The sequence below is a fragment of the Anomaloglossus baeobatrachus genome, chromosome 8 (genome assembly GCF_048569485.1).
Source record: "Anomaloglossus baeobatrachus isolate aAnoBae1 chromosome 8, aAnoBae1.hap1, whole genome shotgun sequence".
NCBI lineage: Eukaryota > Metazoa > Chordata > Amphibia > Anura > Aromobatidae > Anomaloglossus > Anomaloglossus baeobatrachus.
This window is the reverse complement of record NC_134360.1, coordinates 153798962-153823102: the sequence shown is the minus strand read 5'-3', so window position 1 is coordinate 153823102 and position 24141 is coordinate 153798962. Positions and strand designations below refer to the sequence as shown.

The 24141-nt window shown below is 52.2% G+C and overlaps 1 protein-coding gene across 1 annotated transcript in view; it reads left to right on the top strand.

Annotated features, from left to right (window-relative positions):
- Window positions 1-24141, top strand: part of LOC142249309 (coagulation factor XIII B chain-like) — a 165637-nt gene that overhangs the window by 71724 nt on the left and 69772 nt on the right. The window contains exon 5 of the mRNA XM_075320943.1: window positions 12880-13080. Coding sequence (XP_075177058.1) covers window positions 12880-13080 — 201 coding nt within the window. The remainder of the gene's footprint in view (window positions 1-12879; window positions 13081-24141) is intronic.

The following is a 24141-nucleotide window of genomic DNA, read 5'->3' as shown; positions in this document are numbered from 1 at the left end:
TCGTGCCTCCCTCCTTGGGGTTGAGCTCCGGCTTCCTGCATTTCCTGGTTCTCGGCCGGTCATGTGATCGGCACAGCAGAGTGATATCATCTCTGCCTGCCTGATCACAGTGGCAGGAGGGAGACCGGGGAGAAACGCTGGAGGGGGTAAGTAAAGAGTTTAATATTTTACTATGGGCAGCAGCATGGGGGCCATAGCTAACACAGGGGGGGGCATGTGCCATCAAAGGTAAGCACAGGCACATATAATATGCACCGCTTCCCCAGCCCATCGCAGCGGTCCGGTTTCAGCACCACGGTGATGGACAGCGGCTGTGCATATTACAGTATATGAGCGGGAGCAGGAGATCAAAGGCTCCCTCCCGCAGCTCACCAGCCTCCACCAGCCCCCCAAGCAGCCCCCAGCACCACTCCATAGTGGTCCCCACCTCCCCTGGACCCTGCAGTATATAATCTGTATATTCGGTTTATAAGACGCACCCCCTACTTTCCCCCAAAATTTGGGGGATCAAAAGTGCGTCTTATAAAGCGAAAAATACGGTATATGATGGTGCAAATTTCACCTCATTCTTACAACTTAAACTACAAAATAATATACCAGATAAAGATCTGTATTTCTTCGTAGAAATAAGGAAAACCATCAGGAAACTTATAGAACCCAATTGTAAAATAAACAAATTCATACTTAAATTGATAAACAACACAAATAACAAACTAATATGGAGTCATAAGAACATCTATCATGCCTACAATTCTGAACTCACACCCAAGCCTACCTCAATTAGTATGTCTAAAAACAATTTTTAATGAAATAGATTAAAACAATTTAGAATTCCACCTGTGAAATGTGACACACACAAAACATCCCAGGACCATGATACAGCCTCAATAGTATTCACCTACGGAACACAGCGGTTGTTCCAATTTTATATCACTCTTATGGGATTCAACAGTTGGAAAAATCTCTAAATGACCCTCCTTCTCTCTTTCCTCTACCTGCCAATGGAGATATAACCAAGGTTACACGCACCCTAACGGTAAAAAGGTGCCCCCATTCCTCGGCGGCTTTCCCTCCTATGATATCCCTATGCTCCCTTTGTGTCGCCCTGGGCAAGCCAGGGGACACAGATAACAACACCACTACACCCCACACTCCAGGTAGGCACATCTGCTAACCAGAAATCCTTGTTGCCTCCCTCCAGGAGTCTGTGATGCACACCAGGGGGTGGGCCAGGCGGTTGGCTCCGCCCACCAAGGAGCTCACAACTCTGGAGGCAGGAAGTTACCAGGCAGTTTAGCCCGGGGAGGGCAAGAGAGCAGATTAGCTCAGGAGGAGCTTGAGTGAAGAGCAGAGTAGCCCAGGCAGGGGCTAGAGGAAACAACCAGAAGTGAAAGTGAAAGAAAGGAAAGTGGAGAAGGAGGAAAGCAAGAAGTGGTGACAGAGCAGAGAGAAGGAGAAGCCTGAGAGCCCAGCTGTGTGTAGGGCTAGAACAGCAAGGTCAGCGACGGCGGTGACTGTCCGGAGTGGGACAGTTCGGAAGTTCCTGGAAGGACCCCGTTGGCTGTGTGCCCGGTGGTCTGGAGCAGTGTTCCGAAGGACAGTCAGCACCAGGGCAGGGGCCTCTCGGACCCCGGCAAGGCTAGGAGTCGCCCAATTTGCCGAATCCGTCAGTGAAGGGGACGCAGATCCCCCAGCACCAAAGTCCCGATTGACGGCAACAGCCCGACCATTAACGGGGAGACACCGCCACCGCCAAGGCACCAGTTTCCCCAGGGCCAGCGCCTGCGGGCAAAGTGTAGAGCTCCTCCGGCCCAGATTGCAGTCGGGGAGCGGGTAACCGGAGGGAATCCACCGCTACCATCAGTCAAACAGGTGCAAGGAAGAGAGACGTCACCGTCACCTACCGGGAGTGCAGGTGCAACCGTCTGTGGGACCGTCCTGCCAGCCGTTGGTTTACCGTACAAACTGTGTCCGTGTCTCAGGCTGAGTGAGTACCACAGTGCCGCAAGGCATAGCGCTGCCCCCGCGTCCCTGCGCCCTCCAGGCCCTACCCTTCACATCTCTTCACCGGGCCCCGGGAACACCAACCCCTACCCACGGAGGGGCAACACAACACCTGGCTGCTCCCATCACCATCCCCGGGACCCCCACACTGAGCAGCGGTGGTGCCATCACCACAACCGTGGGTGGCGTCACGAACTATAATCCCAACAAACACCCCCTTTTCACTCACGGGCGAGGAGTGTCGCTCGAGACACCCCGGGATCCGGCCCGCAGCTCGAGCCACCAGGAGCAACTGCCGGACCCGAGCAGAAGGGGTGAGCGCGGTGTGCTGACACCCTCCTCCCCGCCCGCGACAACTTGGCGTCACGAACAGGATCTTACCGCTCTGCCGTCAGGTAGAGGTGCGCCTTGTGACCGCCGGAGATATCCGGCAGAAAAATTTCAGAAGTCGCCATCTTTGGCGCGAAAAGTTCCCGTTCAAGCGTCTTCTCGAGCAGTAGAAGCGCGAAGGCCAAAACCCCGCCCCGAGAGAGGAGGGGCCGGAAAGAGCTAAGGGGGACGCGATGGCGGCTGGCGGCATGTAGTCGCCGCTATAAAAGCGAGGACGCCAGGACCTTGCCAGAATACCGTTCCTGGAACCAAACAGTGGAGACACCATGTGGATGCCGTCCCGAAACACCGTGGCCCCCGCACCGGGAACCGCAGCGTGGGTGGAGATCCGGACCGCGCAGCTCCACCTAAGGCTGCAGGTCAAGATGCAGCTCCTCATGGAGGAGTGGGAGACCGACATGGCGGACGTTGTGGCAGCCGTGCGGAGACGCGAGGAGGAAGCGGAGGAAGGGAGGGTGAGTGACCCACGCCCCTATGTCCCGGAGGGACCGGTCGCTGCGGCTGAGGGACCCGGTCCAAGCCCTCTCCCCCCGTTGCCTCCTTCGCCACCCGTATCGGAGGCCGTGACCCCGCCACTAGGCCCGCTACCACCGCAACCGGTAGCGATACCCAGCCCGTCCGCCCCAGCGGACCGACCTGTAGCCGGAGCCCGAAGCAAACCGGAGGCATTGCCATGGAAGGCCCCGAAGATTGCGCCAGAGACAGTCCCCGAGCAGTTCCCCGAGCCGGAGCCGATGACCCGCTCCGAGCCGAAGACCCAACTGCGGAAAGCCCCTGTGCCCATCCCCCACACCTCGGCTGAGGTGGCGCCGGGTTGTTGCTGCAAGGCAGCGCCCAAGGCCATGACACCGCGGGATACGCCGCCCACCTTTCTGACAGTGGGTAACGTACTGGATGTCCCGCGGGGCTCAACCCGTGCGCCGGAGCCATACTGGGACAGGGAGCCGACCAAGCTGGGCCTGGAAATCGCGGAGAGGGAGCGAAGAAAAGCCGAGCTGGTAGCCCGAGCCATCCGGGAAAAGGAGAACCTGCGGCAAGCGACCTTCCGTGTCCGGGGCCCGTTCTACGAGGGGCAGGTGCGGCGCTTCGATATCCGCCGGGGCTACGGGTTCATATACGAACCGGGCCTGGAGGCCGAGGTGTTTGTAGCCCGGCGGGATGTGCATGCCCATCTGCCCGAGGAGCATCCTGGCCGCAACCTAATACCAGGGGACATGGTGCGTTACACTCGGCACTGCGGAGAGAGGGGGTGGTTTGCCCTGGACGTAAAGCTGAAGGGCAGCCCGGAGAGCAAGGTGAGCTCTGCACCCCCTCCCTCGGAGGAAGCAGCAGCAGGACCGGAGTAGGGCAGCGGATGCCCGTTGCACCGTCCCCCGTTGGGACCACCACTGAGTTATTTGTTTGATGTTTGAAAGTTCTGCAATGATGAAAGATGATTACCCGAGTTTGTTACCTGATTTGCTGCAGTGATTTGCAACCGGCAGGAGCCGGCACCGTTGTCCCCGTGGGGACCGTTTAAAATGCATGGGAACTAGCTATGGACAAGCCCGTGAACTCTGCAGGGCAACCACAAACGTTAGTGGCTTGTAAATATGTTGGGTACCGTTACCGTTTCCGCAATGCCGCCTCCGGAGAGGCAGGTTGGAGGGAGGGCCCTGAGCAGAGCAGGCCAGGGCCCAGCCACCAAAGGGACCGGTGGCTACCCTCTGGAGGGAAGGACAGATCCCGCTCGGGTGACTTGTGCTGGACTGTGGGTCAAGGGGTGCTGCCTGGGTTTTAGGGGCAGCATCAGGGCCAGGTTGCTTGGGTGGGAGAGAGCGGAAACCGTGACCGTACACCGTTGCAACGTTTAAAAGTAAAATGTGCCTCCCGTCTTGGGAAGAGTTGATTGAAAATGCTTATGTTATGTTTAACCCTGTTATCCCCTTTTTACAGAAAAATAAAACCGGTGTAGGACGGCAGCCCGCGGACGGTCTGCATTTTTGCTAAGGGGGAATGTGTCACCCTGGGCAAGCCAGGGGACACAGATAACAACACCACTACACCCCACACTCCAGGTAGGCACATCTGCTAACCAGAAATCCTTGTTGCCTCCCTCCAGGAGTCTGTGATGCACACCAGGGGGTGGGCCAGGCGGTTGGCTCCGCCCACCAAGGAGCTCACAACTCTGGAGGCAGGAAGTTACCAGGCAGTTTAGCCCGGGGAGGGCAAGAGAGCAGATTAGCTCAGGAGGAGCTTGAGTGAAGAGCAGAGTAGCCCAGGCAGGGGCTAGAGGAAACAACCAGAAGTGAAAGTGAAAGAAAGGAAAGTGGAGAAGGAGGAAAGCAAGAAGTGGTGACAGAGCAGAGAGAAGGAGAAGCCTGAGAGCCCAGCTGTGTGTAGGGCTAGAACAGCAAGGTCAGCGACGGCGGTGACTGTCCGGAGTGGGACAGTTCGGAAGTTCCTGGAAGGACCCCGTTGGCTGTGTGCCCGGTGGTCTGGAGCAGTGTTCCGAAGGACAGTCAGCACCAGGGCAGGGGCCTCTCGGACCCCGGCAAGGCTAGGAGTCGCCCAATTTGCCGAATCCGTCAGTGAAGGGGGCGCAGATCCCCCAGCACCAAAGTCCCGATTGACGGCAACAGCCCGACCATTAACGGGGAGACACCGCCACCGCCAAGGCACCAGTTTCCCCAGGGCCAGCGCCTGCGGGCAAAGTGTAGAGCTCCTCCGGCCCAGATTGCAGTCGGGGAGCGGGTAACCGGAGGGAATCCACCGCTACCATCAGTCAAACAGGTGCAAGGAAGAGAGACGTCACCGTCACCTACCGGGAGTGCAGGTGCAGCCGTCTGTGGGACCGTCCTACCAGCCGTTGGTTTACCGTACAAACTGTGTCCGTGTCTCAGGCTGAGTGAGTACCACAGTGCCGCAAGGCATAGCGCTGCCCCCGCGTCCCTGCGCCCTCCAGGCCCTACCCTTCACATCTCTTCACCGGGCCCCGGGAACACCAACCCCTACCCACGGAGGGGCAACACAACACCTGGCTGCTCCCATCACCATCCCCGGGACCCCCACACTGAGCAGCGGTGGTGCCATCACCACAACCGTGGGTGGCGTCACAAACTATAATCCCAACAAACACCCCCTTTTCACTCACGGGCGAGGAGTGTCGCTCGAGACACCCCGGGATCCGGCCCGCAGCTCGAGCCACCAGGAGCAACTGCCGGACCCGAGCAGAAGGGGTGAGCGCGGTGTGCTGACACCCTCCTCCCCGCCCGCGACACCTTCTTATCGGGTAGTCTAAGGGGTTATACCATCAAATAGTGAGGGAATATAGAAAATAGTATACACTTATCTGAGATAATTCAGGTCAAAAATTGGTTAGCGTTTGTTTCTCCCTTGAGGTGAAGGTCCATGCGATACATCTGCATGGAGAGGTGCGTGCTGCAGAACAAGTAGCCCCCTGAAAACTCTCTGGCGATTGGGCCCCTTATTAAATATCGTCTCCTGATGAACCCCAGTGGATGTAATGGGGAGAAACGCGTCGAGACTTTGTGATTTTATAGTATTGGGTTGAGGACCATGAAAGCCGAGACACCTTCACCTCAAGGGAGAAACAAACGCTAACCAATTTTTGACCTGAATTATCTCAGATAAGTGTATACTATTTTCTATATTCCCTCACTATTTGATGGTATAACCCCTTAGACTACCCGATAAGAAGGGAGCATAGGGATATCATAGGAGGGAAAGCCGCCGAGGAATGGGGGCACCTTTTTACCGTTAGGGTGCGTGTAACCTTGGTTATATCTCCATTGGCAGGTAGAGGAAAGAGAGAAGGAGGGTCATTTAGAGATGTTTCCAACTGTTGAATCCCATAAGAGTGATATAAAATTGGAACAACCGCTGTGTTCCGTAGGTGAATACTATTGAGGCTGTATCATGGTCCTGGGATGTTTTGTGTGTGTCACATTTCACAGGTGGAATTCTAAATTGTTTTAATCTATTTCATTAAAAATTGTTTTTAGACATACTAATTGAGGTAGGCTTGGGTGTAACTATTTGATATACTACCTTTAAACTGTTTTCTAAGTGTAAAATTCTGAACTCACCACAAGAAAAATGATACACATATACAGTTGGGAAAAGGACTTGAAAGTAGAATTCACCCAAGTCCAATGGGATAAAGCTCTTAAAAACACATACCTTTCCAATATCTGCGCTACATTACATGAAGCTTATTATAAGATTTATACCAGATGGTATTTCACTCCGGACAAAGTAGCTAAAATATTCCCAAGCCAAAAACCAACATGCTTGCGAGGTTGCGATACAAAAGGTGACATTGTTCATATTTTTTGGAACTGTCCTAGAATCAGAAGCTTATGGCAGAAAGTGTCTAAAATAATAAATCTGATAATACACTCAAAAATAAGTCTAACCCCACAATTAGCTCTCTTATCGATAGATTCGGATACAATAAAGATAAAATACAGGGCCATCGTAATTCATATCCTTCTAGTTACCAAAGTCGAACGAATTGGCGGTACGTTGGAAATCCAATAAAATTCCCAATATTTACGATCTAATAGAAAAAATATCCCTTCATAAGTTCTATGAAGAGAAGCATTCTCTGATTAATAACTCTTGGAACAGATTTCATAAAAAATGGGACCCATGGACTGACTTTATTAACAACAATACATAAAATTTTAAATCAATCTAGTTCTAATTCTGGTATAAACGTAATACATGATACTTATTCAATTAGTTTAATAAGAAAATTATTTGTCTACATCCATCTCCTGACATATTATTTGAAAATCATACTTTGTAAATTTTAAATCCGACTATATGTCATAGTTTTACCAATGTTATTTGTTTGTTTCTCCTTTTGTATATGTCTATATTATTTGTTTGATATAGCATGAAGTAATGCTATACAGCACATTCTGTTTTATTGTTTTCGTTAGAACTGTTTTATGTATAAACTTTGAAAACCTAATAAAAATAATTGAATCATAAAAAGCTTTTTTGGTTCAACCTATTGTGACGTCAAAGATCCAATAACAATTTACAGTATGTATGAAATAGACCAATCTATTGTGTCTAGAAAACAAAATTAAAAAATAAAGATGTCTTTTTTTTTGATTTATGTTTAAGATGTCTTTTAAAATGGTCATACTAGAAGAGAACCATGTAACTAGGATTTGATAAGAAAAAAGAGAAAATATTAGACTGTTGATGAATTACCAAAACAATTACAATCGGAATCTCACACCAGTGTAATCATTATATCATCTACTTTAATGACAATGTATTGTAAGAGGTTGCATGGGCAAATTAATTGTGCTGCAACCTTAAAGGGGTTTTCCCACGAACAAAGAACAAAATTAAATTTCACCAATATATCTTGGAATAATAATAATTTCCAGAATTAGATGTGTTGAAAAAAAAAAAAATCTTATATACAGTCATGGTCACACCCTTGAATTGTTTTCTCAAAGAAAATTATTGTAAATACACAATTTGTTATACACATATTTATCGTGTTTTTCTGACTATAAAACATACTTTTTTCCCCAAAAATTTATTCCAATAGTCTGGATGTGCCTTCCTCACTGTGGGGTTGGTGACAAAGATGGAGCGGGTCACAGGAGGCAGGAGCAGAGTTGCTGCTGCAGGAAGCTTGCGGCCGGGGCAAACACATGTGCCCACTATTAAAGAAAATGTTTACCATTCCCCACAACTATAATCCCGACCAACTGTTGCACTTAAGTAGGTGCCAAGAGGTGGGCGCAGATTATGGGCATGGGGAAGAGTGAACCTTAATTTTCCACACTGATTGCCACAGCTGCTGTCTTCCTGCAGTGGCTAAGGTGATCACGTGCCCACTATTAAAGAAAGTTTCACAAATATTGCTTACTTAGGTATACATGATTTAGAAGATGATATTCAGCATTGGGCCACACCCCCTGTCTAAGTCATTTTTGTGAAACGAACGTTGGGGTTACATGCTGAGGAGCTGTCATACTTTACAATTGGTAAATACCAATTGCTCATTTTTGATCTTTGTGCCATTTGGACGACAATAAATTGTGCTATATGTAATATAATTTTCTTATAAGGGCATATATGTGCAGGCATAAACTGAATACCTGCACTTTTTTCATACTTGTGCAGTTTTATGTTTGGACAGGTGGTTTATATCACCACATAGATTAACATTGAATAAGGGAACTCTGGTATTGCATGACTGCTATAGGAATATTTAAAAAAAGAGATACTTAGCTTATGTATTGGCAAATGCATGTGAGCCCAGTAATGACGACAAAGTAATCTCTTTATATACATACCGGGACCCTAATAATAATAATAATAATAATAAGTTTTATTTTTATAGCGCCAACATATTCCGCAGCGCTTTACAATTAAGAGGGGACATGTACAGACAATATAAGACTATACAAAATAACAAAATTAAGATACTAGGAGGAGTGAGGGTCCTGCTCGTAAGCTTACAGTCTATGAGGAAATAGGGGAGACACAAAAGGAGAATGGGGGGGGAGAAAAGCTTCTTATATATGGTCCAGCCATTGATTTAATAGGGTATTCAAAAGCAGCTGCATGAACGCGTCGGTGAGAATTTATACAGGTACAGGGGACGAGAACTGGAAGTAAATTTTTTGAAGGGAAGAAAGGGACTAGATTAAATCAGGGCAGTGAGGTGATAGGCTAGTCTAAAGAAATGCGTTTTTAGGGCCCGCTTAAAGGTGTGGATGTTGGGAATTAATCAGATTTCTCTTGGTAGTGTGTTCCAGAGCATAGGCGCAGCTCGTGAGAAATCTTGAAGACAGGAGAGGGAGGTTCGAATTGTTGAGGATGTCAGTCTTAAGTCACTGGCAGAGCAGAGGACCCTAACTTGAAATGCCGCTCTCTCGGTTAAAGGCCTACGTGTCTCGGCAGAAAGGATCCAGCGATTAAAGAGGGTGGACACAGCCTGGTTAAAGGGCGAGGTGCTCAGTCAGAAAGAAGTGCACTACAAATATATCAAAAAGACTGACCCACACATCTAACAGGTGTGAACAAGTGCCAACTGAAAACACACTATAACTACAAAAATACATACAACTGCACTCTAAAAAGTTAACATTGAATAAGGGATCTCTGGTATTGCATGACAGCTATAGGAATATTTTTTTAAAAAAAAAAAAAAAGATACTTAGCTTATGTATTGGAAAAATTCACATGCGCCCAGTAACCACAACAAGGTGTGAAATGATGTCCAATTTGCTCTGTTTCCGTTTTTTTATTTTTTGTGTTGTTCCAAAGGAAATAAACATGATTATCAAAAAATGTGTAATTGCAAGATTTTTCATTTTCTGGAACAATTTCAAGGGTTCTGTATAGAAATCGTTAGGCTGGTGAGAACTGTCTGGTCCCTTAGTAGTTACTGTATATCCTCTCCTGGAATGTAGCTAATGTGTTTTTTCGGACACAGTCTGGTAGCTGAGCTCTATGAAAACAAGCTGTACACTATTTAAGATAAAAGCTTTTACAGCAGAAAACGACAGCAGATATGTGATTTTCCTGAGGGAGGAGAGGGCTCTCTCTGAAATGCATAGAAATAAATCACTATTAACCTACTCTTGGATGTTTCTCTGACTACGCAGCTCAGGAATACATGTGATTTTCCTGAGGAAGGAGTGGGCTCTCTCTGAAACGCGTACAAATAAATAATTATTCATCTACTACTGGATGTTTCTCTGACTACGTCAGAGCGGCAATCATACCCATTCTTCTTCTCCTCATGTTTGCTAATCTAGATCTTGATGGTAGCTGACAAATCACAGCTGTCATTAATGCTTTATATTACCCTGATTGCTATCACACTACAGCAATCGGGATGAGCCAGGCAAAGCCTGGAATTGTCCCATCTAATGCATTTTTTCCCCTCTGTTTTGATATTCAGCCATGGTAAAGCTCCCACATGGGGGTTGAAGCTTGCAGCTGTTTTACCCATGCTGGCTATCAAAATATTGCGTAGGCCTAAGTAATTTTTTGAAGTGTATTTATTTTTTTTACACTACTATACAGCAATCTGACAGCAACCAATCACAGATGCAGGCACAGCATGGGGGGCGTGTATAGCAGTCTGAAACCAATCACAGACACTGTCACAGAGGGTTGGGGAAAGCAGTGAATATTGATGAACCTTAATTAGCAGGCCCTAAAAAGTCTTGTAGCGCCCTGGAAAACCAGGTAGTTGTACATGTAGGCCCCCGCATAAAACCTATCCCACGAAGGGTTAAATCAGCCGACCTGAAACCCTAGTCACCCCCCTCAGGGAAGGACGGACACACCAGTGGGCAGGACCAGGCGGATAGGGAATGCCCACCTAGGAGTCTGGAGAGCCCAGGGCGGGAAAACAGTCAGTGAAGTGATAGTTGAAGTTTGGAGTGGAGGTGCCAGCAGACAGGTGCCAGGGTCGGAGCGCTGACACCTTGGCTAAGTGGCAGACGGTAGCCAGAGTCTGCAGGAGACGGGAAGACGACTGCCAGGGATCCGAGGTGGACCAGGACAGGGTTGGAGCCCACCGGTACCGACACCGGAGAACCGACCCGGAAACCGTGTGCACAGAGGGGGTACTTGGACCCTGAAGCCAGGACCGGCACCGACAGCCTAGCTAATTAACTAATTGAGGGCAGGATTTTAGGTCTTGTCCTAACATAAGTCCCGAAAAGTAGACAACCACCCACAGAGAGGGATAGGGCCACCGCCAGGGCCCGTAGATCCCAAGGGTCACCGTCAGACGAGCACGGCTCCCAACCAAAGGACCGGGAGCGGACTCCCGTGTTTCACACCGGGAAGTCCTACCTACAACACACTGAGTGCAGAGGAGAGAGACTTTGACTACCAACCCAGGTGTGGGATCAGATACACCCGTCTGCGGCAGCCGGCCACCATCACCTTGGTTTACCACAGGACTTGTGTGCTTTATTCGACCATGAGTAACATCTCCGGCTTGGCCGGGTGCGCCGGCCCCTGCACTCACCATCCTCAACATAGAGACACTGGGCCCTGGGACATCCATCCCTGCCCACGGAGGGGTTAACATCCAGCTGCCAGCCCTACATCCCCGGGAGCCTCACAATGGCAGCGGTGGTGCTACATCTCACCACACACCGTGGGTGGCGTCACAGACATTCTACAACCAATCCCGTATAAATACGCCCCCTTTTCATTCGGAGTGTCCGCGCGACCCCCGGGTCCGGAGAATCCCTCAAGCCATACCGTAGATCCGGATCCGAGCAGCACCGACTGCTGGCAGAAGGGCGGCACAGTCTGCCTGCAGTGGGATCCTCTGGGAAAAACAGTATGTATAACTACCCTGTTTTTACTACTATTTAACTTCCATTTGTAGCCCATGTTGTTTTTTGTTTTTTTTACAGTGATTTTCCTGGCTAGTCACAGCCATGCCAATAGATGGATCCAGAAGTGCCCACAGCATAAAAGCTTGCTGATTGCCTGCTCTGCAATCTTTTAACAAGCTTGCAGAGCAAGGCATTTGGTACATACCCCAAACTACAGTTTGGGTTTGCTCATCCCTACTGTTCTCTACTAATCAGGAGACTGGTAGTTGGAACGTCATCATACTATAAATTATGACATTCCTACTACCATCTCTGGGAATATGAAGCCACTAATTGGTTGCACGGTCACCTCACCGGATACTGGAAGGATACCATCCCTTCTGGCCTCAGAAGAAACCATTGGAGCAGCAGTTCTGTAGCTGGTTGATGGTGATTACATGGGTATTAGTTCTTTACTTCTATTTAGAATTCTACTCTCTATAACATTCTAAAAGTAGTGGGCAACAAACTTATTAAATGGTTTAAAGAAAAGAAAAAAAAAACAAAACAAAATTCAGCCATTATATAAATGTAACCATTTTTTTCTTAAAGTATGTAGTTGGTTAGGAGATATGTTTTTGTCACTGCTAAGGTGTGATAGCTAAACTTAAATACGTATAATTGTAATAATATATGGTTGTAATAATAACAATACAAAGTTCACTATTTTTCCGGTTGATTGCATATTATGAAACGAAAAAATGGTAAGAAACAGTATTACATTGGAAGATGCTCTTTTCCAAATTTCAGGTGAGAAAAATGTAGAATTTGAGCACATTGGAAATATAGTACAATTGCGGCTTCATGTAAACATGGTAATAAGTACTACCCCCAATGCAGCATCTGAGGCCAGTATAGTCTACAGCAGGGGTCAGCAACCTGCAGCTTCTGTGAAAATACATCCACCAGTGTACCCTTACAGAGGCAGTCTATTAGGCACTGTTTGACATGCCAAGAGTTAAAGGTTCACCACAACTGGACTATCGCAGGTTGCTTACCTTTAGCCTACAGCTTGGATTGTAATCGTGAATGAAAACACTTTTTGTCATCACTTGTAACTTACTTTATTAATTACTTTTTCTGCTTCATGTTTCAGATTTTGACTCATGTCATCTGTCAATGGATAAAGTTGAACAAAATAATTTAGTCCTGCCTAAGACTGCATCCTTTCATAAAGCCTATAACAATGGCGCATATATCTTCTCTCGATGTAAAACAAATTATTATCGTGCGTCCCCAACTCTGAATGTGGAATGTTTAAATGGAGAAATGATCTATCCGAAATGTTCTCGGGAAAGTAAGTATATTGTTTACTGTGGTTAGTTCAGAATTTTAATTGTAAAAAGCACATAGTGAGTCGTTTATGTTGGTCTAAGGGCGGCTTTGTACACTACGACATCGCAGGTGCTATGTCGGTGGGGTCAAATTGAAAGTGACGCACATCCGGCATCACTTGCGATGTCGTAGTGTGTAAAACCTTTTTGATACGATGAACGAGCGCAAAAGCGTCGTTATCGTATCATCGATGTATTCTCCGACATTTCCATAATGCCGGTGCAGAGACAGGTACGATGTTGTTCCTCGTTCCTGCGGCAGCACACATCGCTGTGTGTGAAGCCGCAGGAGCGAGGAACATCTCCTACCTGCGTCCTGCGGCTCACGCCAGCTATGCGGAAGGACGGAGGTGGGCGGGATGTTTACATCCTGCTCATCTCCGCCCCTCCGCCGCTATTGGCCGCCTGCCGTGTGACGTCGCTATGACGCCGCACGACCACCCCCTTAGGAAGGAGGTGGGTCGCCGGCCAGAGCAACGGTCGCAGGGCAGGTGAGTGCATGTGAAGCTGGTATAGTGATAATGTTCGCTACGCCAGCTATCACAAGATATCGTACCTGCGACAGGGGCGGGGACTATCACACTCGACATCGCAGCATCGGCTTGCGAATGTCGTAATGTGCAAAGCCTGCCTAAGTCAGAGGTGGGGAACCTTTTTTTTTTGTAGATTTAACATCTGAAGGCCTTTTAATTCACCCTTTGATTGCCAGCATGAGCACGCAACATGCACTACTGAATGCTATGGCACATGCAACCAAATATTACATCCTAATGCTGGCCAGCGCCAGCATCTAGATGTTCTTTGTGGGCGAAGATAGCGCAATCTAAGTACTCATCCCTATGATGAAGGCAGCAGTTGCAGTTTCCTATGTGGAATCCATACGGTAGCCACAGCGTCTTTTATGTGCTGTATTTACACCAGCCCCAATTTCTCCTATGAGATGACTATACTGCAGCCCCTGTGTCTCCTTTTTTATATCTATATAGCAGTCCCAGTGTCTCCTATATGCTGCATATACACCAGACCATGTGTCTCCAATGTGATTTTTATACGGCAGCTCCTGTGTATTCTATGGGATATCTGCACAGCATTGCCACCGCCTCCTATGTGCTGTAAATACATCAGCTCCAGTGTTTCCTATGTGATGAACCAGTCCCATCCACACACTGCCACAGCGCTTGCTCCTTCAGAGACCTTCAATCCTTCCCACAGCAACCACATGACTAAAGGCTACTTTACACGCTGCGATATCGGTCCCGATATCGCTAGCGTGGGTACCCGCCCCCATCTGTTGTGCGACACGGGAAAATCGCTGCCCGTGCCGCACGACATCGCGCAGACCCGTCACACATACTTACCTGCCCGGCGACGTCGCTGTGACCGGCGAACCACCTCCTTTCTAAGGGGGCGGTCCATGCGGCGTCACAGCGACGTCACTGAGCGGCCGGCCAATAGAAGCGGAGGGGCGGAGATGAGTGGCCGGAACATCCCGCCCACCTCCTTCCTTCCTCATAGCGGCCGGGAGGCAGGTAAGGAGAGGTTCCTTGTTCCTGCGGCGTCACACATAGCGATGTGTGCTGCCGCAGGAGCGACGAACTACATCGTTACTGCTGCAGTAACGATAATCGAGAATGGACCCCCATGTCACCGATGAGCGATTTTGCATGTTTTTGCAACGATGCAAAATCGCTCATCGGTGTCACACGCAGCAACATCGCTAATGCGGCCGGATGTGCGCCACAAATTCCGTGACCCCAACGACTCCGCATAAGCGATGTCGCATCGTGTAAAGCCCCCTTAAGACCCAGGAGGGTTGAAACAGACGTGTCGCAAACAACCACTTATAAATATTTTTTTCAGTTTGTCAAGAAAAGCACCTTTTCCAGCATTTCAACTTGGAGAGTGCTGTGAATTTTTGATACTGAGGGACTCTATGCCATTTCACCAGCACCTCAAATTACAATACTGAGTGAAAACCAATAATTTTTATCTCTACACAGCAGCCCCAGTGTTTACTATGTGCTGTATATACAACACCAGTTCCACTGTCTTCAATGTAATTTCTATACGGCAACCTCTTTGTATCCTATGTAATATCTATGTAACAGTGCCAGTGTCTCCTATGTCCTGTATATACACCAGCACCAGTGTCTCCACTGTTATTTTTATATGGCAGCCCCTGCATACCCTATGTGATAACTATACACCTGTCCCAGTCTCTTATGTGCTGTATTTACACCAGTCCCAGTGTTTACTATGGCCTCAGGGGCGCCACATCTATATGGCAGTTCCAGTGTCTCTTATGTGATATCTATATGGCAGTTCTAGTGTTTCCTATGTGATATATATGCAGGGTCGGACTGGGGTGTGAGGGGCCTAGCAGGGAAATTGCCTCTAGGGGCCCGCACTATAGCTACTGTAAACGTTTTTATTAGTTGATTATTTTCGACTTCTCTCAGTATAACGTGCGCCTTTTAGCAAACTCTACAGTGCGCATAGAGACCTGTCCTGTGCCTGCAGATAGCACAGGATTTCTTGTAGCTTCTTATTTATTGCAGTTAATAATGGAATCTATTATTTACAGTCAGTCGCAGTTTTTCTTACACATGGACGTTCCTTGTCCTAGGAAAACCACCGAGTCCATCAGCCAAACAATAATCAAAGATATGCAGAACGTTATTGTCGCGGGCGGGGAGGAGGATGTGTGAAGCCCCACAGGTGTTGTGTCGGTGCATTACCTTCAGGGACTCCACTCAGCTGGATCTGGTCACAGGTAGGAGATCTTCTTCTTGTCGTGACGCCACTCTCAGTATTGCGGCCAGTAGGGACCGCCACTGCAGGTTGAGGGTCGCCTGGGGCTGATGGTGTGTGCAGTTAGTTGGAATAGCCTCCTGAGAGTGAGGCAAGCCTCAGGGCCCGGTGTAGATGCGTAGTACTACAAGTCGCAGAATGACTCACACAGGCAGAACTGTCTTTCAAGGGCTTTACTCACATTTGATGGCAGGGTGAGTAGCCCGGGCGTAGCTGGGATGAACCAGATGGGAACCAGGTATCCTTCAGGCTGACTTTATGAGGGTGACTACTGACTCGCCTTCCTTAGCCCTTGGTGGTTTGGGGTGACCCCGACTTTGAGTCCCTATGGGGGTCACCCAGGGAAGTTGCTGAAGCCTCACTCCCCCTTTTGGTTGCCGTTTGCTTGTTCCCCGGACCAGGCCACTCCAGCTGCTTGCCTCCTGTGACCTATGGGCCCTCACTGCGGTTACGTGGCTGCGGCTTTTGTGGTGTTGTGGTGTGGGCTTTGAGAGCCCCACACCGGCAGGTTTAGCAGAAGAAAGCTGGATCTATCTTCGCTTCGGGATCTGCCGCCCGGTTGGGCCTGGTGCTCTCTAGCAGTCTCCTTACTTCCCACTCCGTGCTTTCTCTCTAGCTGAAGCTGGCTTTCAGGTAGCACTCCTAGTTGACCGTTCTCCCCCGTCAATAGCCACTGCGCGGGCGCTGTTAGACAGCAACAGCCCCACAGGTCTGCTCCTCACTGAGCCCTACGGAGTTCTCTGCTCTAACTGACTCACTGCCCCTCCTCTCCTGTTCTTGCCTACGCCACCTAGCAACCAGATTCTCTTACCACACCCCTTGAGAGGAGATGGAGGCTTTTGGCCCCCTCCACTATTCCAGTGAAGGTCAAGGCTTTTCCCCCTCCTGGGATCCCCAGGGGTCCTCTCATGGGTACATGTGTGAGACCTGATCACTATGCGCCTGTGTTCCACACCCCTGTCAGCCTTCTGGATTACCTGTATTGTACTGTCCCCAGCACGGGTGCAGTACTCAGTGGTGCCTGACCAGGTCAGGGGCGCCACATTCCCCCTTAGTTATCACCAGCACGTCCTCGGGCTGCAAGACAACATTTTAAAATGCATAAAACATTAAAACATGTAAAACATTTAAAAGCACCAGGTACCATACATCACCACCCTCCACCCACAAGTCCGTTAACCCACCCAAAACCCTTTCACGTTGGCCGCGGCTTCAGCCACTTCTGGCAGGATGTAGAGGCGGCTTACATGGGCTGGTGGTTTCAGGGTATACCTGGCCTGGTGGATCCGCGCCTTCAGCCTCTTCTGGCAGGATGCAGAGGCGGCCTCCACAGTTGGTGCTGACCAGGTACCCTCTTTGTGGTGGAGAGCCAGGCCCCATAAACAGGCATGCTCTCTGGTCGCAGGTGAGCCAAGGCCCTATATACGGACGGGCTCCTCCTGGTTGCAGACGAGCCAAGCCCCTAAACAGGCTGACTCTGGTGGTGGTGGTGCCCTTTTGGTGTAACTATTTACACTGCGAGAGTTTGTGGCTATAGCCAGTTCATAGCCTTAAGGTTTATGGTTTTCTCACAATAGTTTTTGTGGGCACATTACTTGAACTTGAGAACGTTGCAAAACAAACTTTTTCAAAACTTTAACTGATAACTTCTTTCTTTACTTTACTCCTCCATACCAGGGCTTTGGCCTGTTGGGCTGCGGCACCTGCTGCTTTCTTGCTCCTTGTCGTCGTCTGAGGTAGTTTCGTCTGTAGGTTCCTTGTCTTTTCTTTCTTGATCTTCATCTGTGTCTTTATCTCTGTCTTTTCTTTCTTGTAGCATGGGGTGGCTGTAAGGTTTGCTGGTGCATAGTGCTACATCAAGCGCGTACAGTCCTCTTTCGCCTTCATGCATAGTGAATTGTACTGAATCCCCCATCTTTAGGTTTCTGCCAGGGTGTCCTCTAGGCAGATGAGCGCTCACATCTCTTCTGTTAACAAATATCCCTTCTTTGATACCAGGGGCTACAATAAAGCCATATCCGCTTTTCAAGTTAAAGTCCTCTACTACTCCTCTGCAAAGGGGTCCTCTAACCTGGGCTTTGGACCTTCTCAGTAACCTTTTCTCCTGTAGGTCTCTGGCTGTAACTTCTCTCTGCTCTGGAGACTGTGGTGCAGGGGACAGCGTTGGTCTGTTGCGACGCCTTGTCTTGCGGGCTGGATTCTGCGAAGTGCAGCTTACAAGCTCCCAGGTGAGACTTTTAGGCAGATCTTCGTCAGCGGACGGTGTCAGGTCTTCCTCATCCCAACGGGAATAGGGTAACATCTCCGGCTCTGAGTATTGCTCCACTGCCGGTGGCTCCGGAGTCAGCTCCTCAGCTTCCTGGCCTCCTCTCCCCCTTAGTGCTTCTGAGCACTCTGGTTGTGGTAGCGCTGGAGATGAGTGGTCCTCAGCTGGTCTGGGCGGTGGACTCTCCGGCGCGGCTGCAGGGGTTGCCTGAGTCTCCTTGGGGGTATGCGGAGGGAGCAGATACCGATCCACCATCTCTTGTGGGAACTGGGCCTCTAGGTCAGCCTTCAGCTTCCAGTATTCGGGGTCCTCTCCTATCAGGGTCTTCCTAGCAGGGACCTCTTTGGACTGGGGAGCGGTGTCTGCTCTGGCCTTGCAGGCCGGGGTAAATGGTGATGCAATCTCTTTGCGGGCCGCGCCCTGTATGGCGGCGGCCTGGTCTTGGCGGGCCGCGCCCGGCAAGGCGGCGGCCTGGTCTTGGCGGGCCGCGCCCGGCATGGCGGCGGCCTGGTCTTGGCGGGCCGCGCCCGGCATGGCGGCGGCCTGGTCTTGGCGGGCCGCGCCCGGCATGGCGGCGGCCTGGTCTTGGCGGGCCGCGCCCTGGATGGCGGCGGCCTGGTCTTGGCGGGCCGGGCCTGGCATGGCGGCGGCCTGGATCTGCGTCGCTGTTGCAGGGGGCTCTGTGCAGGCTGGGCTGGGCGTCGCTGCAGGGACCGGGTCTTGGTGGGCCGAGCAGGGCATCGCTGCGGCGGCCGGGGCTTGGCGGGCCGCGCCTGGCGTGGCTGCGGCCTGGTTCAGCACCTCACTTGCGGCGCGGACGAGCGTTGCTGCGGCGGTGGGGTCTCGGCGGGCCGGGCCTAGCAGGGCGGCGGCCTGGGTCAGCGTTACGCCTGCGGCGCGGATGAGGGTCGCGGTGGCAGCCGGTTCTTTGCGGGCCGGACTGGGCGTTGCTGCAGGGACCGGGTCTTGGTGGGCCGAGCAGGGCATCGCTGCGGCCGCTGGGGCTTGGAAGGCCGCACCTGGCGTGGCTGCGGCCTGCTTCAGCGTCGCCGCACCGGACGCCTCTTCGGGGACCGCGGGCGTGGCAGCAGGGGTCGGGGCACTTGCGCTGGCCGGGGCATCACTCGACTCACCCACCGGTGGCAGCATCGGGGTCTGCGTCATCGCCGTCCTGTCTGGCACTCGGCGCGCGGCTCTCCTTTCATAGGCCCGAACCGCCGCGGTCATCTCCAGCATTTCCATCCGTTCTTCCCGGATCTGCTCCACAACCCGGGTCTCCAGTCGGTCGCAGAACTGGGCCAGCTCCCGATACCACCAGGCAGCGGAGCCCGGTTCTGGATTTCTGCGGTCAGACGCCATTTCTTCTGCGCCCTCTTCTGCACGACTCTCCAGCTGTGGACTCGCCGTTGCCTCTAGTAGCAAGCTGTTCAGTTTCTGCTCTGCCTCTTTCAGCAGCTCCTCTCCCAGCAGCAGGCTTGTGGCTCCCTTTCTGTCCCGACGTCTCTGGACGCTTCCACTCTCATAGCTGGCAAGGTCAGAACTCTGCAGGGGATCTCTGGGTAACCACACCTCTTCGTGGGCGGTAACTTCTTCCAGCGCGGGCTGCTGTTGTTTTTCAGCGCGCTTTTCATGGTGGCAATATGGCGGCGCTTCCAATTTTTCAAGCGGACCGCCCAGGCACATGGTCACCTGTCTGAACAGGTCTAGTCCTTATCCTGTTCGTGACGCCAGATGTGAAGCCCCACAGGTGTTGTGTCGGTGCATTACCTTCAGGGACTCTACTCAGCTGGATCTGGTCACAGGTAGGAGATCTTCTTCTTGTCGTGACGCCACTCTCAGTATTGCGGCCAGTAGGGACCGCCACTGCAGGTTGAGGGTCGCCTGGGGCTGATGGTGTGTGCAGTTAGTTGGAATAGCCTCCTGAGAGTGAGGCAAGCCTCAGGGCCCGGTGTAGATGCGTAGTACTACAAGTCGCAGAATGACTCACACAGGCAGAACTGTCTTTCAAGGGCTTTACTCACATTTGATGGCAGGGTGAGTAGCCCGGGCGTAGCTGGGATGAACCAGATGGGAACCAGGTATCCTTCAGGCTGACTTTATGAGGGTGACTACTGACTCGCCTTCCTTAGCCCTTGGTGGTTTGGGGTGACCCCGACTTTGAGTCCCTATGGGGGTCACCCAGGGAAGTTGCTGAAGCCTCACTCCCCCTTTTGGTTGCCGTTTGCTTGTTCCCCGGACCAGGCCACTCCAGCTGCTTGCCTCCTGTGACCTATGGGCCCTCACTGCGGTTACGTGGCTGCGGCTTTTGTGGTGTTGTGGTGTGGGCTTTGAGAGCCCCACACCGGCAGGTTTAGCAGAAGAAAGCTGGATCTATCTTTGCTTCGGGATCTGCCGCCCGGTTGGGCCTGGTGCTCTCTAGCAGTCTCCTTACTTCCCACTCCGTGCTTTCTCTCTAGCTGAAGCTGGCTTTCAGGTAGCACTCCTAGTTGACCGTTCTCCCCCGTCAATAGCCACTGCGCGGGCGCTGTTAGACAGCAACAGCCCCACAGGTCTGCTCCTCACTGAGCCCTACGGAGTTCTCTGCTCTAACTGACTCACTGCCCCTCCTCTCCTGTTCTTGCCTACGCCACCTAGCAACCAGATTCTCTTACCACACCCCTTGAGAGGAGATGGAGGCTTTTGGCCCCCTCCACTATTCCAGTGAAGGTCAAGGCTTTTCCCCCTCCTGGGATCCCCAGGGGTCCTCTCATGGGTACATGTGTGAGACCTGATCACTATGCGCCTGTGTTCCACACCCCTGTCAGCCTTCTGGATTACCTGTATTGTACTGTCCCCAGCACGGGTGCAGTACTCAGTGGTGCCTGACCAGGTCAGGGGCGCCACAGATGCTGCGCTTACCACGCTCGGGTCCGGCTCGGGGTTGCTTCGCTTGCTGCTCGGTGGCTCGAGCGGTGGTCCGGATCCGGGGACTCGAGCGGCGCTCCTCGCCCGTGAGTGAAAAGGGGAATGGTTTGGGGGATTTATTGTCCGTGACGCCACCCACGGTTGTGGTGAGGTTGTGACACCACCGCTGCTCTGGACGGGGATCCCGGGAGCGATGACGGGGAGCAGCTTAGATGTTGTTTTCCCCTCCATGGGTAGGGGGGTTGGTTGTCCCGGGGCCGGTGAGGGAGGAAATGGCAGGTGGGTTACGGGACCTGGTGACGTGCAGGGTCGCGGGGGCAGCGCGGTGCCGCACGGCACAGTGGTACTCACTCAGCCAATGATGAATGCAAAGTCTCCGGTAAAACAAACGGCTGGATGGACGGGTCCCACAGACGGCTGCGGTGGTTTTTCTCCCGGTAGGTTGGCGGTGACTGCCTTTCCCTGCACCTGTGTTATGTCCTCGGTTCTGATGGCTTCCCACCGGTAACCTGCTCCCCAGCTTGGATGGATGCTGAGGGAGCCCCTTTTGCCCACAGGCTCTGGCCCTGGGAACTGGACTGTATTTCCCTTCACGGTTTGAGCGGTTGCCTTCAATCGGGTCTTGGCTGCTGGGAAACCCCGGAGGTTCCCTTCGCTAACGGATTTGACCGGTTTTACGGCAACTCCAAGCCTGGTCGGGGTCCGTAGGCCCTGCCGAATGGTGCTGGCTTCTCTTCGCTCCCCGGTCCGGTACCGGCAGGCCACCACCCGTCCCCGGTCCTTACGGTTCATGTCAATTAGCCTCTCCTGCAGACGGTCACCACCGTCTGCCAACCTTGCTGTATGTGCCCGGGCCACGTACCCGGACACGGTCAGTCTGCTCCACTCCACTCAACTCAACTCCACTCAACTGACTGCTCTCCCTTCCTTTTCCCGCCTCCAGGACTGTGCACTCCTCGGTGGGTGGGGCCAACCGCCTAGCTCCACCCCCTGGTGTGGACATCAGCCCCTGGAGGGAGGCAACAAGGATTTTTGTCTGACTTTGGTGTGCCTAGCCGGGGTGTGGGGTGTGTTGTTGCAGTACCTGTGACGTCCTGGCTTGTCCAGGGCGCCACATTCCCCCTTAGTAAAATGGAGACCGTCTGCGGGCTGCCCGTCCATCACCGGTTTTATTTTTGGTTAACTGTAAAAGAGTAAAAACATATGAAAACACAAGCATTTTCAATCAAACTTCCCACAACGGGAGGCACATTCTTTAATGTTACGGAACGGTTGTCTTTTATTAAACGGTACGGCTTCCACTCTTCTCCCACCCAAACAACCTGGCCCTGATGCTGCCCCTAAGAAGTGGGCAGCACCCCTTGCCCCAGTCCAGAACCAAGTTGCCCGAGAGGGTACAGTCTCTTTCAGGGGACCCGCGTCCATGGGGACCCCTGAACCCCCCGGAGGATCGCCACCGGTTACGGTAGTGGCGGGCCTGGGCCATCTCTTTCCTCCAGGCCCATCCTCAAAATCTGCCTCTCTGGAGGCGGTAACGGTTTAAGCCAAACAAGTATTTACATGCCACAAGTTTGTGGTTGCCCTGCAAGTTCTCGGGCTTGTCCGTAGCAGTTTCTACGCAACGGTGCAGAAAGTCCCTACGGGGACTAGTTGCCGGCAACGGCCGGTTCAATCACGGTTCCAATCAGATAAACTTCTTCGGTTGATTCATTCTTATCATTTAAACTTTTATCTATACACTCAACACAGTACTGGTGGTCTCAACGGGGACAACTTGCAGCGAGGGATCGGTCCTTGTGGGACATGGAGGCGTGGGTCATTCGCCGGCTCCATCACGTCGGCTCCCATCTCATACATCGGGGCAGTCGCAACCAGCGTTTCCACCTCGGTCCACTGCACCATCATGAGGTATATCTGGTTCTGTTGGCGTTGGTTGAATTCAATTACTCTGGCCTTCATCCACGCCACGGTCCCGGGCTCGGGCACGGAATCTGGCGCGATCACTGCCGGGGCCTCCGATACATTTTCGTTAAGGGGCCGCGGTCTCGGCGGCTCCCGGAGGAGCGGTTCAGGGCGGCCCCGAGCGTCTGCACCCGGTCGGTCCGCTCGGGCGGGCGGGCAGGGTACCGCTACCGGTTGGGCGGGTAGCGGGCCTAGTGGCGGGGCGGCAGCGACTAACGTGGGTAGCGGGGGAGGCAGCAGGGTGAGCGGGTGCAGGCCGGGCCCCTCAGCCGCAGTAGCCGATCCCTCGAGAATACAGGGGCGTGGGTCTCTTACCCGCTCCTCCAGATCTTCCTCCACCTTGCGTCTCCGCATAGCAGCCACCACGTCCGCCATGTCAGCCTCCCACTCCTCCAGGAGGAGCTGCATGTGGGCCTGCAGACGGTTACTCAGCTGGGCGGTCCGGACCTCCACCCACGCCGCGGTGACGGGCGCGGGGACTACAGTGTTGTCGGTCGGTTGGTGCATCGCTGCGGTGGCCTGGCGGAGGCTCTCCTTTTCTCTAATCGTACAGGCTACCAGCTCCGCCTTCCTCCTCTCCCTCTCCGCGATTTTTTGGCCCAGCGGGGTCTGTTTCCTGTCCCAGTAAGGGGCTACTGCGGGCCCCGGCGCACAGGTCGGGCCCCGCGAGACCTCCTTCACGCTGCCCAGTACTGGCATTCTGGGTGGAAGGTCCCGCGGTGTCATGGCCTGAGGTGCTGCCTTACAGCGGCGACCCGGCGCGGCCTCAGCCGAGGCGTGGGGGATGGGCACAGGAATCATCTCCCGCTTAACCTCCTGCAAGGAACTGCCTGCCGGAATCGGTACAGCATCAGGCACGGTTGTTGAGGGGGCCTCCGGTATGGATCCGCCGACGGGCTCGGCCTTTGACGACTTCCAAGGAAGCGGTTCGGGACGGTGACGGGCTTCTGCTGCAGGTCGGTCTGCTTGGGCGGACAGGCGGGGTACCGCTACCAGTTGGGCGGGTAGCGGGCCTAGTGGCGGGGTGGCAGCGACTAACGCGGGTAGCGGGGGAGGCAGCAGGGTGAGTGGGTGCAGGCAG